Here is an 18826-nt window from a genome sequence, read left to right as displayed (position 1 = left end):
GAAAACTCGTGGGTTGAGATAAAGACAGTTTAATAGGTAAAGCAAAAGCTGCGCACGCAAGCAAAGCAAAACAAGGAATTCATTCACTACTTCCCATGGGCAGGCAGGTGTTCAGCCATCTCCAGGAAGGCAGGGCTCCATCACACGTAACGGTGACTTGGGAAGACAAAACGCCATCACTCCGAACGTCCCCCCCTTCCTTCTTCTTCCCCCAGATTTATATGCTGAGCATGATGTCATATGGTATGGAATATCCCTTTGGTCAGTTGGGGTCAGCTGCCCCAGCTGTGTCCCCTCCCAACTTCTTGTGCATCCCCTGCCTACTCGCTGGTGGGGTGAAGCAGAAAAGGCCTTGACTCTGTGTAAGCACTACTCAGTGATAACGAAAACATCCCTGTATTACCAACACTGTTTCCAGCACAAATCCAAAACACAGTCACATACAAGCTACTATGGAGAAAATTAAGTCTATCCCAGCCAAAACCAGCACAGTATCTTAAGTCAGAATTACATCTCTAGAGCACATCTAGCAGGAAATGTTTCCCAGAAGTCCAAACATACAAAACAACATAAAGAGCATCTTTCACCCAGCCAAAAACCAATGGTGACTTTTGTGACAAACTCACTTTTTTCCTGGGAACCTAAATGAGTTCCTGATTTGCCACTTACATATGATTTGTCAGGAGGAACTTCCCACTAACAATTTCAGTTCACGTTCTATATATTATACATTGGCCAAGCGTGATTAAAAGCTTTCAGCTGCAGCTTCCCTGTATAAAAGATGTCCCATTTACTGAAGTATTGAGATTCTAGTTTTTTACAGAAAGTGAAAGTTCCTAACATGCCCAGTGGACCAAACGCAAATAAGATACTCCCTTTAAGGAGCGCTGGCAGCTATGAAAGTTATGAAAAGCAATTTGCCTTATCATTCGCTCGCTGTAGCCATTTACTTGGGCATTCCGGGTACTTGTTCATATCTACTGAAAGGGCAGGAGCAGATCTATACATCTCAATGAGTTCTTATGGAAATTATCAGTATCTCTATTTTAATAATTTTATCTCTCATTTTTAACGTACAAAATTTCAGTCAACAGTCTGCTTGCTTGTTCCCATGCTACAAGCTTCTGGCAGCACATACTCAGTTTAATGACAGGCTTGGTTCTGTTCCAGCAGATTATTAAAAAAAATGTTCTGATAAAAAAATCAGATGCGTTTAAATAGCTACATAGTCCAATCAGACAATTTGAGGGTTTTGGCTGTTTTTTCCTCTTACAGACCCTTATCAGGCCAATATACACATACACACAGACAGTATTCAAAGGAGAGTTTAGCAATGTGTTTGTGCTTAAGTTTCATGATCTGCCAAACATGTTACAGTAGGTGCATTATTGTTGCTCTGTGTTTCCATAGCCAGGTTTATTCAAGAGACCAAGTAGCTTAGCTTAACACTAGTCACATAAGGTATGCATTGATTATTTCTTTTAAATATGACTACTTAGACTACTTTTTGATTATTTCTTTTAAATATGACTACTTAGACTACTTTAACAAGGATGCATATATACTTTAATACTTGTCAACAATTTACTGTAAAAGCAGCAAGGTGGCTGATAAACTGCCAATTATCCTTCTTCCATGTGCTAAATTATTGCTACATATTTTTGGAGATCCTAACAACAGTGCTGGAGAAAGGACATCAAATGATGCTTAGAAATGTGATACACATTTTCATTTCACACTCCATCAGTTTTTACAACTAGAGCTCCATGAAATGTATGAGAATACTTGGCTAACAGCCATATCTACTGAGGTGTAAAATAAGGATCAGATCTCTTTTTAAGAGTTTCATTTTCTTTATATGAGTAAATCAGATGTTGACCTTTTTCCAAAATATATTGTAAATATTCCGTACCTCTACCCATCAACTAATTTTGAACCTCTGAACCCAATTTTGACCTGTTTTAACAGACATGTAATCAATACACGTTTTTTAGAACGGCTTTGTAAAGCAAAATAAACAGATTCATCCTTCCACTAAGCTGGAACTGAAATACATTGATCGGTGTTAAATCTTTTCAATTCTAACAAGTTCTTTCCTCATCTTGCACCCTGGGACAAGAAACAGGCATATTATTGCCTTTACAGTCAGCAAAGTAAAGCTATGGGCATCAGCAAAAACATCTTTTAAATTCAGATTTCAATCTGTCAGGAAAGATTAAAGCTTCATGCATACATAAAAGGGGAACTATAAAATGATAACAGATACATAGCGTGGAATCATTATGCTTGAACAGCTGCTGTTTCACCAGTGTAGTAAAGCAGAAAATGTCTTTTACTCACCTCTGTTAAACCAGAAACTTCTCCTTTTGCTAACGGTCTGGTGATGGATGCAGTGTAAACTCTGGCATCTGACACTGGTTGCCCCTTCATAAAATGTTTCCCGGCTTCATAAATATTCACTTCTACCATCTTACCCATTAACGGAGGATCCTTTGGCACAAGAACCTTTCAAATAAAGATAAAGACATAGTTACTAAATACCACAAAGGACATCAGTGTCTCCAGCTTCCACTCAGAAAACAGATTTTTGATAAACATCAGAGCAAATCCTAAAACTTTAAAATTTTAGTCACCAGCATACACTATAGCCCTGACACACTTGACAAGTAACATCTTCAGCTTGCATTCTTCAAGAGCTTTGCAGTGTTTAGAGAAAAATGTTTTTGAGTCTGTAAACGCTTCAGCACAGAAATTATGCCCTTGTTTCTGTTTGCACAAGCCCTTATTTTGATTGCGCAGGTCCTTTGCAGCTGAGATGCATGATTGACAATGAATGCCTGTAAAAATGGATGAGTGTGTTTCTTGGGTCAGCAACTAATGCCACCCTTTCCTGAAATTGCATAACCATGATATCAGACAGTCCCATAAGAACTTCACAAAAAAGATACCACATAACAGATGTTCCTAGGTCATGCATGTTATAAAAGAAAGAGTCCAACGTATAGGAGCAACATTTTTTGCTGGAAGAACAAATGGCACAAAAAGGCTCAAAAAATAGAGAAGCAGTTAAAACAGAAAAGCAGAGTCATTTCCCGATTAAACAATGAAAAACTGAATCACAGGAACTTATTTAATCACATTTACTTGAAGCTCATCCACACACAAATGCAAGCTTTTCAAAGGTGATGAGCACATACATGTGTCTTGATTTTTGGATGCTGAAATTGAAATGCCTTAAAATGGCTTGATTTTTAGACAACATGTGCAGAGGATTTTCAGAGGAAAACTCCGAGCCAGCCACATCTGGAGAGCACTTTGTTGCCAAACAGTGCCTCTCCGTTTTCACCTATCGCAAGTGTTGGTTGTCCCACTTGGAGGAAATCATCTCCAGTAGTCTCCCTTTTTCCCTGAAGGCTCAAGGTGTTCATGACTGTAGGAGTTTCCAGATCCTAGGATTCTGCTGAGCTTCCTAAGCATCTTCCAAGAAAAGCAGGCATCTTTGCCTTTCAGAGATGGGCAAGCTCAGACTAATTGGAACTAAGTGGCAAACACAAAGCCAAGATCCTAATGCTGAGACAGTATTACAATGCGACTAGATCACAGTTCTTCCCACATAATTCATCTCAGGCAAATTTAAATCAAAGGAAAATTAGGTAACTAAGTATCACTGGGCCTGTGACATCTGTAAATCTTGGTATCTCCATATGCAAAATGGCAGTAACTAAATATAAATCCTCAGGGACAGACATGGGCAAGTGACTACTACTTCAGAAAAAGAAAGAGGTTAAGTGAAAATATCTGGGAGGTACTGTAAACAACCAAGCAGCCAGGCTTGGTGTACACTCATACCTTTTTCTGATATAAGTATTTGTTAGGATAAAATCCCCAACTATATTTCTAAGAAACAAAGTTACACCAACAGAAACCCTCATCTTGACTGTTGTTCTGGCAAAGTACCCTTTGGTCAGTTTAGACTATGTTCAATGAACTACCTTAAACTCCATCACCAAAGCCTCCACAAATGTAAGCTGCAGTTCTACCAGAAGTCTCAGTGTAGCTCTATCGATGCGGCTTTAATAGCAAACTCTTTTAATATAGATGAGCTTAGTGAAGAGAGAATAGGTTTGATAACTATTTGAATTAACAGAACATTACACCAGGACTCTGAGCTTCAGCTTCCAAAGTATAATACGGTATTTAGTGACTCAAGAGTGGCTTTCAATTTACTATCATTAAATTTACTGCTATTAAAGTTAGTCACTAGCACCAAGTCTTGTGCTTACCTGGGCGAACAGTAGGATATTACCCTTGTCAAACATGCCATACATAAGATTTTAGGGAAAAGACATACATTTTAATAATGGAAAGTATTTCTTCCACAATAAAATTTAAATTACTCCCTGTATTATTATTTTTATTTTGTGTATTCTTTACCAGTCCCAGTCAGGAGCTGTATTAGGTGCTGTACAAACACCCCATAAAACATCAACACCTTTTTTTTGCACATACTGCTTTTCCTTTAATTAATGAAACTTTCATAAAACAAGCACTGAACACTAAAAAGCCCCAAGCAATTTCTTTTTAATCTCTATATGGAAAACCATGCTCCTCAAATCTGACTGATAAGCTACAAAAGCAAGGAACAGCGATATAGGAGACTTAGACAGAGGTTAGAGATGTAACAAAAAAAAAACCAAACCAGAAACTGAGGAAAAAATAATTAGTGAACCAGATATCTAATAGAAACAGATATTTCAAGAGCAGTTATGTTACTCACTACTAAGCAAAAATAAATAAATAAATGCTGTAACATAACCGGGAACCAGAAGAAAGCACTATTGGTGACTATATAAGCACAGCCGTCATCAATAGCCTCTCCAGGTTCAGACAACTGAATAACTAAAGGTAGCAAAAGCAAACTGTAGACAGCTCAGTGCAGCAAAATGGAGAACAAGCCAAAGGCAAAACCCGAATGAAATCATGATGATTCAGAAAAGCCAATTTTATGGGTTTTCAGCAAGGCACCTGCTTTTGAGCAAAAATAATAATTTTGTGAAATAGATGCTGTACTTCCTTCCTAGCCCAAAGATAATGTTTCTGTGTGGAAAGAATTCATTTATAGAAAGTACATAGAAGGAAATAAAACATATCAGGCTGAAGTGTTAATCTAAAGACGTTTCTGACCCTTCCTATTGTTTGAAATTTTTTTTTTTGCAAATTGCATTGCTTGAAAGAATTTTCTGAAAGATGTATGGAAATTATCAAGATTCAACTATTCAGAAAACAATGCTTTGGAGACACAGAAATTAAAATTACTGCAATAATTAACAGCTTCTTAAGCCATTCAAATAATGTTATTTGGATATCTATCATGTATCCTTGTCGTGCTGTATACTCAAAGAGCCACTGTGTATTTCTTAACATAATTTCAGGTAAATTGTATTTACAACACAGAAACAAAATATCTCATAAACAAGACTTGATGGTCACACCTTTCCTGGAAAATGTTCTTATTCCTTTACTTGCTTTTTGCACTGTGGCATACTGTGTTCCTGAGATTATCAGAAAGCAAAGATAAAACAAAAAGATGTTATTTTGTTTATTTAACCGTACCTGCTCATAGAAAGGATTGTGAGCAACATAGTAATTGGAATCAAAGGATTCTTCTGTAACCAGAACCCTCTGCCTCTCACCAACCTGGAAAATAAAAGAAGACAAGAGAGAGGACTCAGAAAACAAAAATAATGAATTACACTCAGAAGAGAGCTGCAACTACAACAAACATTCTTAGCAGAAATAAGCAAATTCTCTGAGGAAATTCTGTGTCAGCAAGAAAGCGGGGCAGAGAAAGCCCTAATTCAAACTGTCTAAAACTTACAGGGTTAAAAGTCAGAATTAAGGGCTAGAACTGTGGTACTGCAATGGCTTAAACATGAAAATGCAGTTCAGAAATATAAACTGATTTTTACTTATTAACACAATAACAAATAATGTAGATGTGCACATAATCTGTTATGACTTCATCCAACTAATGAAAAAACTCCCCTTCAGCATAAAATTCTCCAATCAATCAATCACAAAAAGGGTAACACCTCCCCCCCCAACAGCCCTATGACAAATAAAACAATTAGCAGCATCTGAGAGAAGCAGGGAACTGTAGCACACTGCACAACTTCTAGATGCCATCAAGCTCATCTATTTGCCACCTTTTTTTTAAAAGCCACACTTGTTATTTACAATGATAAGGCATGTCTTTATCCCTTCTTGGTGATTTCACTAAGCGGTACTCATGAAATCACATTGATTTCCATGACAGTGGAGTCAACACTGCATATTACAAAGACTCCGTGAAGAAGAGTTTTTAACAACTTACAGACACAGCGATATTAAAGGCCAAATAAACACTGGGCTAAAAAGCCCAGTGTATCAATTATACCTCCCAACTTCCAAATGCACTTACACAATTTAAAGGAAGCACCAGTTTTACAATTAGTTAAATGGAAGATCCCGAGACAACTCAGTTGCATTTAGTTGCCAAGTAGGTATGAAACAAAATCTGACCTTCCCCAAAGTTCAAAATCGCCCACACAACACCTTTTGATTTTGTCCATTACTGAGTTGTGTAATGAAGTTTATAGCCTAATTTCTACAAACCTTGGAGGCCATTTAGCTCACATTTTTAGTCTGAGCCCATCTCTATTTTTTTTCCATCTAAATGTGCCCTGGATTCTTTCCAAACTATTTGACCAATGCATTCTACAAATTACAACTGTCTATCAAGTTAAATTTACTCGCTGCTTTTATTGCTGCCACTATTTTGAGAATCAAAAATGGTTTCACATTTTGCTCCAAACTTTTAATATCTGTGAGCAAAGCTGCATTCAAGACCCTCTCCCCTCCCTGAAAGACTTCCACCACATCCTAGTGGCAACTGTTATGCAGAAGTTTTAAGGCCTCCATCATAAGGTCCATGTGAATTAGCAAGAAGATGCAGATCAGATAATAATATTCTGATTCTTTAAGGTACAAGCAGTAAAAGAGAAGATTAGGATTTTCTCTAACAGTCAATGGCAGAAAAAAGAACGTGAAGAAATAAGAACAGCAATATCACATCTACATTACAGTGTGTGTATATATATATACACACTGTATATACGCGCATATATACACACACACACACACTACGTATATAATTCTCCACTCGCCAAACAGAAAGACTTCACGGAATAACTCTTGCCTTCCCTTCCCTGCGCACGTACCTGGAGTATTCCCAAAGTAAACCCTGGAGAGCAGGGGAGACAGCGAGCACCCAGCTCATCTCCCCAAAGGCAGTTAAGAGTTAATTCCCCAGGACCACAAGTGTGGGGTACACAGCAGATGGGGCACAAGCCCCAAGTTACAGACCCAGTAACAGAATCCTAATAGTAGAAAAGATGTATATTTTTGCATTCTTTTAAGAGGTGTTTAAGAATTGTTTATAGCACATTTAAAATTTCTGTTCATGTTTCTCTGGGAAATCTGCAATTACAAATAACAACAGATACAACATACTCAAATTTTAGTAACCTAAATCCAGTGTAACCGTTTACCATTCCCCTAAACAGTAAGGTGTTTTTTTCTTTCAAGAAAGAGCTATTCAATTCAAATCCCCAGAGGAGTTTTGCAAATACATGTCAAGGTGGCACTGGAGATAACTACACCAGTAATAAGATTACAGGGAACACTTCCCCTGAACGGAGAGGTTTTGTTGTTTCTATAATATTTGAGACCATAGCTTTTAAAATCACAACCCAGTATCTGCTGTAGCACTACAGTACCAAAGTCTCAGATGTCACACAATGTTATGAAAAAGAGGAGGACGAAATGTTAGATAAGCAACACTCACCCTTGGGGAAACATGCTACCACTGAAAAGCACCAAGGCCACTCACCAAGTCATGTCCTCGCATTGTATTCATTATTTACCAATGCTGTAACAGCAAAACCGTCCCAAAGCAATACTGGGTCTGTAACTCATTTCACAATTGTCTTGTGGTTCCCTGGTTCTCTCTGGTCATAACGTTCTGCCTTCATCGTCTCTATGAATCCTGCCTGTGAGGTAGTCTAAGCTACATGTGTTATCTTCACACTCTCAGGTGACAGACTGGCAAGCATGATATGCAAAAAAAAAAAAAAAAAAAAAAAAAAAAAAAAAAAAAAGAGCAGAGGGAAGAAAAGAACACCTATGTTTGATCATTTGACATAAGCAGTGGTTTCTTCAGAGACACATTGCCAGTTTTTCTTATCTTTGCTTCCATGAGCAAGAAGAGCTCAGGTATACACATCTCAGTGGGCCAGACAGAGCTTCTGGGTTCAGAATTTCTTGGGAATGGGAGGAAATCAGGAAGACTAAGTCCATCACATAGCATCAAAACTGTGGCATTAAAATTGAGTACCAGAAGTGCAGAGGAGCTGAGCAGCCTATACCAATTTACAATACGTACATACACACACTCACACCACTAAGATGGCATACTGTAAGGAGTAGAGGTAAACCCAGTAATTGTTCACTTGCTCAAGTTACTGGATTTTGTAGCCTTGGCCAAGGCTGAGCTCACAGAGAAAGACGATATTCAGCTATTTGCAGACTCTTTTGCCATAACAACAGAAAAGGAAAATTCCATTTAATGAGTTAGGCCATTGGGTATTCATGATCTAAAAGACTAATTGGCTACATGCATTTGTAAGACAGAAAATGACTATCTATCCTGCATCCAAGTATAATTAAGAAATGTAAGTACGGAGAATGCAGCTTTGGTATTGAACTTTGTTCAAGAAGTGGAATATGTCATCATTTCTGCAATTATTCCCCTGGGATCTCTAAGTGCCTAAGTTTAACCTCTCTCAGAAAGAATTTAAATATGCAGAAACCAGACACGATATCTAATAACAGTCATAATTATAATAACCTTTGATGATTTTTTTCAGGCATGTACCAGCAGAAGTAATTCAGTATCTTATTTTTATTCCTATTCTTTCATCTGCTTCCACAGGTATGCACGAGTTCCAGCTCTCAGGGAGCTACAATTCTGACAAAGCATCTGGAACTGAGGAAACAGCCCTGGCATCTTGGTTTGGAAAGATTCCTGTAGAACCAGGATTTTTTTTCTTTACAGAGGATAGCATGAAAATAATAATGAATGATAGCAAAAAACTTGCCTGGCAACCTCTCCTATCCCAAGATGGACTGGTCACATCATTTACACAAGGAGAATTTGTTTTCACTGAAAATAACGCAACAAGCGCTGCTGGTCCTATCACTTCCTACACTGCAACAGCTGCCAGGTAGTTTGTAAATCTCAGAATTAGTAATCAAATCATGTATGAACTTTTATTTCATTTTCATTTATCCTACAGGGAATTCTGACATGATAATTCTATAACCCAGTTTTTCCATTACCAAATACCATAAAAAGCAGTTTTTCCAGCTGGCTGATTTTCTAAAATGAATGAACGGTAAGAAATGTCAAACATCCTTCTTGGCTGCAAATTAGGTTTGTTTTTTAAACCAAAACTGACTGAATCACATAAAACACAAGACTGATTTTTAAATTCTACAATTGTATGGGTGCAAAAGACAGGTCCTGTTTACATGCTTTGATAGAATATTGCTACGTAACCTCAACAACGGCTTGCTGTAATTATACTCAGATAACGTATGCTCCTAATCTTTTTTTTTAGTTAATGAAAACTGTAATTGTTCCAGTTTGATTCATTATTTATTACAGCCAGAGCATGTGGCACATGTTCTTTCTCACCATTTCCTATTGTTCTTTTATCTGAATTTTGCTAGTTTTGTTTTTAAGAGTCTCTGTTTGGCTAAAAAAAAAAAAAAAAGCCACTGTATTTCTATACTTCTCCCATAGAAGAAGGCACACTGCACATACAGCCATCTCCACTGATTTAGAGACAGTTGCCAAAGCCTCCTTTCAGGTTGAGTTCAATTCATAGTGGAATCGATGAGCATTTCTCCATTTGTGTTGAAGGAGGCTGGCTTGGATTCTGACCTCAAACATTGTGGAGCATACTCAGTACAAGGCTTGGAAGCCACGCAAAAAGCTACTTTCCTTTATTTGTTATTTAAATACATCATAAAGCAGGCAATAAAAATTACACACCATCACAATTTATGTGTGTATGTTTTAGCAGATTAGTCTGATGTACAGAGTATTTCTAGTAAACATGCATAATTTGACCTTTACTAAGTATAACAAAGTTTAAGCAAAAGTAATTTAGAAAGTGTTCATTCTACATTAGTTTTGGTATACTTCTCTCCTAATTTTTTAGGATTGTGGTCTAATTATTTAAAATAAATATTAATAATTATGCAGATGGTGTCCTTCCCTGTAAAGCAGAGAAGTACCGCTGGACTTCTCTTGGATTTTTATGAATCACATTAATCCCTCTGTAATGATAGTTAAGCATTCTCTAAGCCTTCTATTTATACATTGTAGGTGTTTTCTCCTCCTGACAGGCAAGCCTAGGTGTGCCACAACCCCCCTGTAAAAAAGACAAAGTTTGTAGAAACTTATGACATGGTCCCATTTTGATGATACCAGAACACATCTCTCTCCAAACTCTCCTTTGTACTGCTTTTTTCTGCTATTCAGCACTGCTCCTCCAACATTTAGGGTGTATACGTATCATCTCCCTTTCTGAAGGTAGTACTGGAGACAAAGAATGGACTTGTCTCAGAGTTTTTCTACAGAGTTGTTAGGGTTTTAAATGTGGAGATTGGAAAGCAGTAACATTAAAACAGTTCAGCTCCTGAGCATGGCAATTTTTATGCCAGGATAAAAATACTTTTCTAGCATACAGCATAGACAGCTGCCACTTTACTAGGACTTATGCTACCACTGCTGTCCAATGCCAGATGGGTAGGTGCCTCCTTTATATTATGTTATGTTTAGTGCATAACCTGTACAGCAGTGCAGCAACAGAGCGACATTAATATTTAGAGTCCTGTATCTTTTACATCAGACAAGCATCAATGAGATTAATCTTTACAACATGCGTCTGGCCCATTTTACACCTGAGGAAAGAAACAGAGAACCTGACCACTCCAGAGGTGCAGAGTAAGTGGCAGAATTCACCACACGGATTTCATGTATTCCTTCTTCCTCCTCCCAAACCTGGATGATGCTGCCTCAGTCCTACAATACTACTAATTAGCAAGGAAAACAAAATTCTCAATCTCTTACACAGATCACAGAGCTATGTGTGAACTACAAATAAATACACTAAAGACAGTGGATATTACTGGTCCCACTATCCATATCAGACTGTTTTGTACTTATGTCCAGTGTGGCTAAATTTTACCATTTCACACTCGCTATGAGTCAGTGTTTTTCCCTTACTTACATTGCTCAGTTTTTTTGCAGCCTTGGAAACAGCATTGGGTGGTTGTCTTCCGACATAGGAAAGTACTTAGCTCTTAACTAGAGAACTCCAGAATCCCAAGTGAAAAGCAGCCAACGTTCATCAAGGTGTCTCATGTCACTGCCAGCCAATACAGCTGACTTTGCCAAACAACCACTATTAAACTGCCCATCTTTAAACAAAGCTGCAGAAATTTTATTTTAAAAGGATTACATATAATGTATGATGTATAAAATAATATCTAAGCAAACTGCCTTTTTTTTTGTTGTTTTAGGCACACATGCCTCAGACATACTGCTCTTTCCACACCATCATTCAAGAATTCAGAATGGACACAGGCAACAGATGCCCACCGGACAAACTCTTTCAACCATTTTCCAGGCCAGCTTGAGGCTGTGCAAGCAGGAGAAAGGATTAGGTATAAATTAAAGACAGCCAGCTCTAATAGTACACAATCAGCATAACAAAAAAGTGCCTCAGACCTTCAGCAGCAGGCAATGCAGATTGTTAAAAGCAAGTGAACACTTTCTCTTTGGTCCCCTTATGAATTTGTTGGCATAGCTATGGGGGAGGGAAAAGGTAGGGAGAGGAGGAGGCAAGAGATGGAAGTAGACTGCTTCTGCTTTCTTGGCCCATTGCTCACGCTTCAGGGTAAATAGATCCTTTCTATTACTGTGCACCTGCATCTGACTGCTTCATTTTGATTTGGTCTCCTGCTGTGAAAATGTAGCTTCTTCCAGCACGTACAAACCGTGTCATGCAGCTCAGTTGAAAATTATATTCAGAGATGTGAGCAGTGACCTAAAAATGACAACTGGTCCTCGAAATATCTGATTCCTTTTAAATTCTGTAAGTTTGCATTTTGCTTGTCTCTCCTTTTCGTCGCCTAGAAAAGGAGTAATAAAAGTAGCATGTTGACAACTCTGTCATATTACCTTTCTAAATTTTATTAACTGTGTACAATATTATAAAAGGAAAATAAGATTTCTGAAATGGGAGATATGTATATTGCCTCTTAAAGCAGTCTCTCTTGTTTGGATCTTTCTGTTGTAAACCTCAGCTTAAGCAGTAAAAGGATGAGGTGGCAGAAATTGGGTTTTATTCTGGATCCGGCACAATGTTGCTAAGGGACTCTGGCTGTTTCCTTGTCCTCTCTGAAACTGTTTCCACATGTGCAAAATCCAATTCTGATTGTTACACAGCTCACAGAGCAGTGACCACAAAGCTGGGGAAGTTGCTATAGCAATATAAAATACTCTATGCAGAACTGGTATTTGAGACTATCAGGTAGCATGAGCACTCAAGCAACTGCCTTAATGTAATTCTGGCAAAAGCCTCTCCCCTCTTTTATTCAGATGATCTAACAAACCCCATAGAACTGCAGCAAAATATCTACAGAAAAAGTCTAAATGAAAAGATCAGTTCAAAATAGGAACAAGAAACATCTGAATAGGTAAAGTATGTTTAAGGTCTTCCTTTCATACCCGTAACAGTTCACAAACAAAACAAAAAAACTAGACAAACAGTCTGCCCTTAAGGAAAGTTGACATTTAAAATATAAGTATAGGAAACTATACTATTAATGCTGATCTTCTAGAATGGAAGATGGAGTTTAGAGGAATCTTTTAAAAATATTTGCAACTTCCAGCCAATTTGGCAATCACATGGATTCCGGTGGCATGAGTAAACAAATACTTGGTTTCTTTAAATTTTATTTTGCCTTTTTTTAACAAGCTAAGCCTGTGATGAAGTAAGGCTACCAAGCTTAAAAATATGATGGTCTTTGTTAGGAAAGGCCATCCTTTCAGCTTCTCCAGTGAAATTATTTAAAATTATTTAAGATTGGCTGTTTTTGTTGGAAGCAATTCCTTAAGATACACTGCATATTTCCAAGTGATTTAAGCACAATATGAAGTGGCAGTTGCTAAGGCAACAATATGCAATTAATGTTTCAGTGATCTCTTTTAACAGCTGCATAAGCCCAGACAAGTATCAGTTATATGAGAATTTATAAATCATCTTGGTAAATACCCTACCAAATAAATTCTCCAGAAATTACGTTAAGAACTTGCACTACCGATCTCTTTTTTCAGACTAAAGTCTTGTCTACACTATGGAAAGAAAACTGCTCACCAGTGGCTCTGTCAGAAGGGTGCTGATGTAGTACAGACCGATGTAATACTGTGTTCAGCACAGATTCAGCATCACTAGCTGTTGGAGAGAACTGCCAGTAATAATAAAAGGCCCTAACATAAGTGTAACTTCGGTAGATCGCAGGCAGAACTGCACATTGCTTCCTCATAGACAGGAGAAAGCTGGAAAAAGTTGGGAGTAGGTGAAAATACTGGATGCAAGAACATGGATGACAAAGTGCAGACAGCGTTGACACAAATCAACAGTCAATACCACCTTCCCTGACACGATACTGGAATCCCCACAGTAAGACTGGATGGTCTTAGAATACATCTATAGCCTGATATTTTATAATCAAATACACCAAAAAGACTGCTCAAAAAAGTTGGGCTTCTCTCCAAAATATCAATATAGTTTTTCTGCTCGTCCTACAACTGAAGCCAGTGTTCTCTGTTCATCTCATCTGAAAACAAAGGAAGAGGAGATGGGATAAAACAGAAAAAAGAAAGGTCCAAAATGACCCTGTACACAAACCCAAACCCAACTCTTCCCCAAAATCCACTAAAAGCTGTATTAATACATTTAACAACACACAAAATACGTAACATGACATTGTTGCAAGTTAATTAACTTACAATACAAAATGGTGTCACTAACTGAAAGAGTTAAAGAATAAGGGTATAAATATGTATCAGCTTTCTTTTCAAAAGAATAATAAAACTCCTTTTGCATACATAAATCACAGGCTACTAACAAAAGCATCTGAACATCGTCAGAAGCTGATAATGAGGATAGGATAATGATATTATTTTCTTTTATTTTGAAGGTAGCCAATATATGATCAAAAATTACACACTTCAGGGGTTTTCTTCAATCTACGGCAAGGTAAGACCCTAGAACTGCTGACACTTCTAGAAGCGTAGCGCTGAATGACAAATTACATCAAGGGCTTACAGAGGGACCAAAGTGAATGATTCATTAAAGAGTGATAAATGTAGTGTGACTTCATGTTGTTTAGAATTTAGTAGTCACTACTGTCAAACTAGTTGTGATGCATTTTACTGTTTTTAAACAGTATGCCAATTATTTGCATATAAAAAAGGTAACCAAAAGAAGCACCTCTTCATTAGCATACTAGAATAATAATTCTGACCAATTCTTTATTATCCATTAAAGGAAGTTAACAGAGATCAGTTCAAGAAAATCGTAAGATAAATCACTTCTGTTCTAGAAGAAAAAGGAAAAAAAATTACTATGGACTAAGTTTTTCTTTCTAATGTCTTCTTTATAACCTACTTAATTCTCAAGGCTATGCATAAAGTTATCATAGAAATTTCAATTGTGTGCTGTTGTATATGCCTCAGCACACTACCTTTTGCATAACATCAGAAAGAAATATGTCAAATTAAAGGCCTCACTACTTTGTAAGTTCTCTTCAACACCTATACCAGGGTGTGCAACCTTCTCCTCTTTAAAAAAGTCCTTACTTAGCCCAGACAATAAGAAATCTTAAAAATTGGAAGACGCTAGAGGTTTCTACAATCTTTCAAACTAAGCAGCAACATCCTATGCTGTAGTTGAATTTTAACAAGACAAAAAGTGAAACAAGCTGTACAATTTAATTGCAACTGAAATTAATTATTGAGATGAATCAACAAGAAACACGCTATAATCTCTAATGCAGGTGTTAAGACCATATCATAAACCTTTCTAAAAAACTAGTTTTGAATAAAAAATTACAGCTGATGTCAGTATTTTGGCTGCAGTTCTGTGCATATCACATCATTAATCAGACTATTATGTTCTCACCTAGCAGGTTTCAAATTCCAAACCATGTGTATCGGTTACATTATCAATAAAACCAATACAATAGTTTGGATACATACACCAAACAATACAGTAGCTAGACAGGCCTGAAACTTCTTACGGTACAAAGTCTTTGTTAACAGAAGAGTAAAACCAAACCAAAACAAAAAGATTCTTCAGCAATTGCGTGACAGATCTTTTTAACCCTCTGTGTGGGTATGGCAAGAGGAACGATTAGACACTAGTTTTAAGTGTCTTCAGTGTACATGAAAATGGGGATTCAGAGGGAGTTTTACACATTGCTCAGCAGTCTTGAATAGTCAAGAAAGGAGTGGCTCTGCCTGTCTTTATAGTCTTTGCCGACCATCCTCAAAGGAGGTTGATAGCTGTGAAACAGGGCCTCAAGAATAAAGGATCTTCTTATGCCTCTGTGACAAAAGCCTGCACATACAAATAGAATGTGCCACGTAAATACAACAGTTCTCCAAAGAAAAAATATTATTTCAAATTTCTGTTTATGGTCATTCCCTTTTGTAAGTAATCTGCAATTAATCAGAGTCAAAATGTAACATAAAATCAGAGGCATAGGAAAGAAATCACCATTCATTAAAAGAAATGTATTAACAAATGGGGCATACTAGGCAAAAATAACTGTTGTATTCCCATAGCTGCTGTCAATCCTGTATTCTAATGTTCTCAAAGCCAGACAAATGAATGTACCGAAATTATGTGGAAACACTTGTGAGAAACATCCATACATTTGTTTTTGCCATTGCCTTCATTCAATCTTGGGTCATATCAGAAGGTCAGTTGTACGCAGCATTTTATTTTCCTACCCTGCCCTTTTTCCTCTTCTGCTTTTCCTCCTTTCAGAGTGCTATTTCCCCCATACCTGACTGGAATGAAAAAGCTGAGTGAGACTAAACAATAGTCCCATTCCTGAGAAAAACTCTTCAACACGTTTAGACTAAAAACTCAAGAACAGCAAGGTTTCTCCTAGCTTCTCTCCTCCTTCTGCCTACATCTTACTGAATTGCCCAACACGTAATTTTATCTTACCTTTCTACCACACCTGGCTTGAGACAATTGTTCTTTTTATTTTCCCCGAAAATTGCTCTGCTACTGAAGGGACTCTATGAACACGCCTCATACGTGCAAGAGGAAGCACAAACCATTGCTTGGTTTCATCCACATAGAGATGCTCCAAGCATGGAGGAGGAAAAGTGATGTCCCCATGAAAAAAACAAAGCTTACTGTTTTCCACTTTCAAAATCTATGCCCCTTTCCCCTTTTACACCTCTCTACTGTACACCAGTAAAGGCAACAATACAATAAGCAGCTGGTTTTCAAAGGCAAAATGCCAGTAATTAACCTTAAATTGCCTTTTAAACAATTGAGATGGGGCACAAAACGAGCCAGTCCTAGGTCATCTTAGTCACTCTTACACTTTAACAGCTAAGTACGAATTCTCCAAAGCGAATTCTGGATCAGAAACAGCCTCTCGTCATTTGTGTTTTATCTCTTTATGTCAGAAACGGCAAGAAAAGCATAAAGTAGTTTCTGTGAGGTGATCACACGAAACAGGTATGTAAGACAGGAGCAAAGAATGATACTTAGATTTTACACTGTTTCATGCAATCGAAGTTGCTTGGCATAATAGTTATAGCTGGGTTCATCACATATACTGGTGAACAGGTCTGGGCTGATGCACGCTTCACATTGTACAAGCGAAAAAGATTGCCAAGAAAGCCAGCATGGGGTCTAGAGTTTTATTATAGCACACTAAAGAAATGGGAATGAAGCTTACTGTCTGAAAATAAGAAGGCTCCTGGCTAAACAATTTTAGGACTGTTTCTTTCTCCTAAAGGATGTGGTAGAAATGGCACCACAATTTATCATGTGAAAAAGGTCATGTCTTCACATAAACTAGTTACTTTGGTCAGTTCTACCTAACATAAAATTTTAGCCAATATCTCCTGCATCCAACTGACTCCCCACGTATTTGCACTGTAGTCCTTCTGTCTTTCCTAGCTATTACGGTAAAAGTGATACAAACACCTCAGGGTCACTCAGGTTCCTCAAGCTCTAGAAACTTGACAGTAAACACAGGGATCAGTGACTGAAAACTGTGCACAAATTTAATTGAGAATTACTGGAAATTTTGTTTAAATATTTGAAATTGCAGAACTTTGAAACAAAAGGAACAGGCCAACGTAATTGCTTCTTACTACTTTTTCTTTTTAAGATTCTTTATTCTTCATTAAAGATTACAAAAAATGAAAGACCATTTCTTCTTATTTATGCTTGGACAAAGTTGATATTGTCAGAGCTGAATGTCAAGATTTTAGGACATAGCTCAATTATAAACTACATACACTAGTGACTTGATTAGTGGTTGGAACCAGAAAACGTCGATAACAGAACTCTGCAACACAAAGGCTTCGCAACAGTTTTGTGGAATTAAAGGGCAAACCTCACCACCCTCGTCACCACCACCAGTTAGTTCAGCAGATCACGTAACACTGCCAGCTTCAGATGCAACAGCAACACTGCTTTGGATACCAAAGATCAGATCTTAAATTTCAGTATCATCAGAAGCAACGTGACCGACCATGCACATTTTCACACTGTTTCTACCAACCTGGGGCACGCTCAGGGACGTTCCCCATCTGATCCTTCCTCCTCCCCAGAGGAAAGGAGGCTGTGCTGATTCCAGACTGTTTTCAGTGAGCCAGACTGGGAGCCAACAGCGAAAGGCTGTCATAGCAGGGGACAGGATTTCTGTGGCAAGGTGGTGAGAAGAAACCATGCCATGCTTTAGAAGCCATTGTAACAACCCCTTGAACTCAGCAGATGTTACCTGCTACCACATGCTACAGGATAACTTTTTGCAACTTTGATCCATTTTATGCAATCAGGGCAGGGTCACCTTTTTCCCTAGCTCTCCTGTTTGTTGCATCGTTATTTAAACTACGTAGGCATAGTACATGAATATCTACTACTTGCGTATGTAGCAAGCCTATCACAAGTGTTATAAAAGGCAGTATCAATATGGGAGGAGATTACGGCTTGGAAAGCCTACATTTCCAGCACAGCCTTAGAATTCTAGATGAGTATAAATAATAAAACAGATACCTCCCAACTCTTAATATACTTGGTTAAAAACCTATTATTAAATGAAAAGAGACTCCTTGCCTAAAGAAGTCACAGAACAACAATTTTTGTCCGAAGAAACAGAAACTCTACCCAACCTTCAAACCAACACTTTAACTGTGATTATCAGCAGCTTCATCACTAAGTCAACATGAAGTTGGGCATATCCTTATATTGTTTTTTTTTCTTTTTCAAGATCATAGATTAAAACAACTTACAGACATGTTTGCCAAAAAACCCCTGTCTTTTTATATAGTGATTTTTGCTATATTCCATTATGCTTGAATGCCAGTAGAGAGAGTAGAAATTTTGCTATA

General features: G+C 37.6%; 1 protein-coding gene across 1 annotated transcript in view; it reads right to left on the bottom strand.

Annotated features, from left to right (window-relative positions):
* Positions 1-18826, bottom strand: part of CDKAL1 (CDKAL1 threonylcarbamoyladenosine tRNA methylthiotransferase) — a 440703-nt gene that overhangs the window by 24265 nt on the left and 397612 nt on the right. The window contains exons 14-15 of the mRNA XM_076330630.1: positions 5614-5697; positions 2341-2505 (exon numbers count right to left, since the gene is read on the bottom strand). Coding sequence (XP_076186745.1) covers positions 2341-2505; positions 5614-5697 — 249 coding nt within the window. The remainder of the gene's footprint in view (positions 1-2340; positions 2506-5613; positions 5698-18826) is intronic.

This window comes from Aptenodytes patagonicus, chromosome 2 (genome assembly GCF_965638725.1).
Source record: "Aptenodytes patagonicus chromosome 2, bAptPat1.pri.cur, whole genome shotgun sequence".
NCBI classification, from domain to species: domain Eukaryota; kingdom Metazoa; phylum Chordata; class Aves; order Sphenisciformes; family Spheniscidae; genus Aptenodytes; species Aptenodytes patagonicus.
This window is presented reverse-complemented; position numbering and strand designations above follow the sequence as displayed.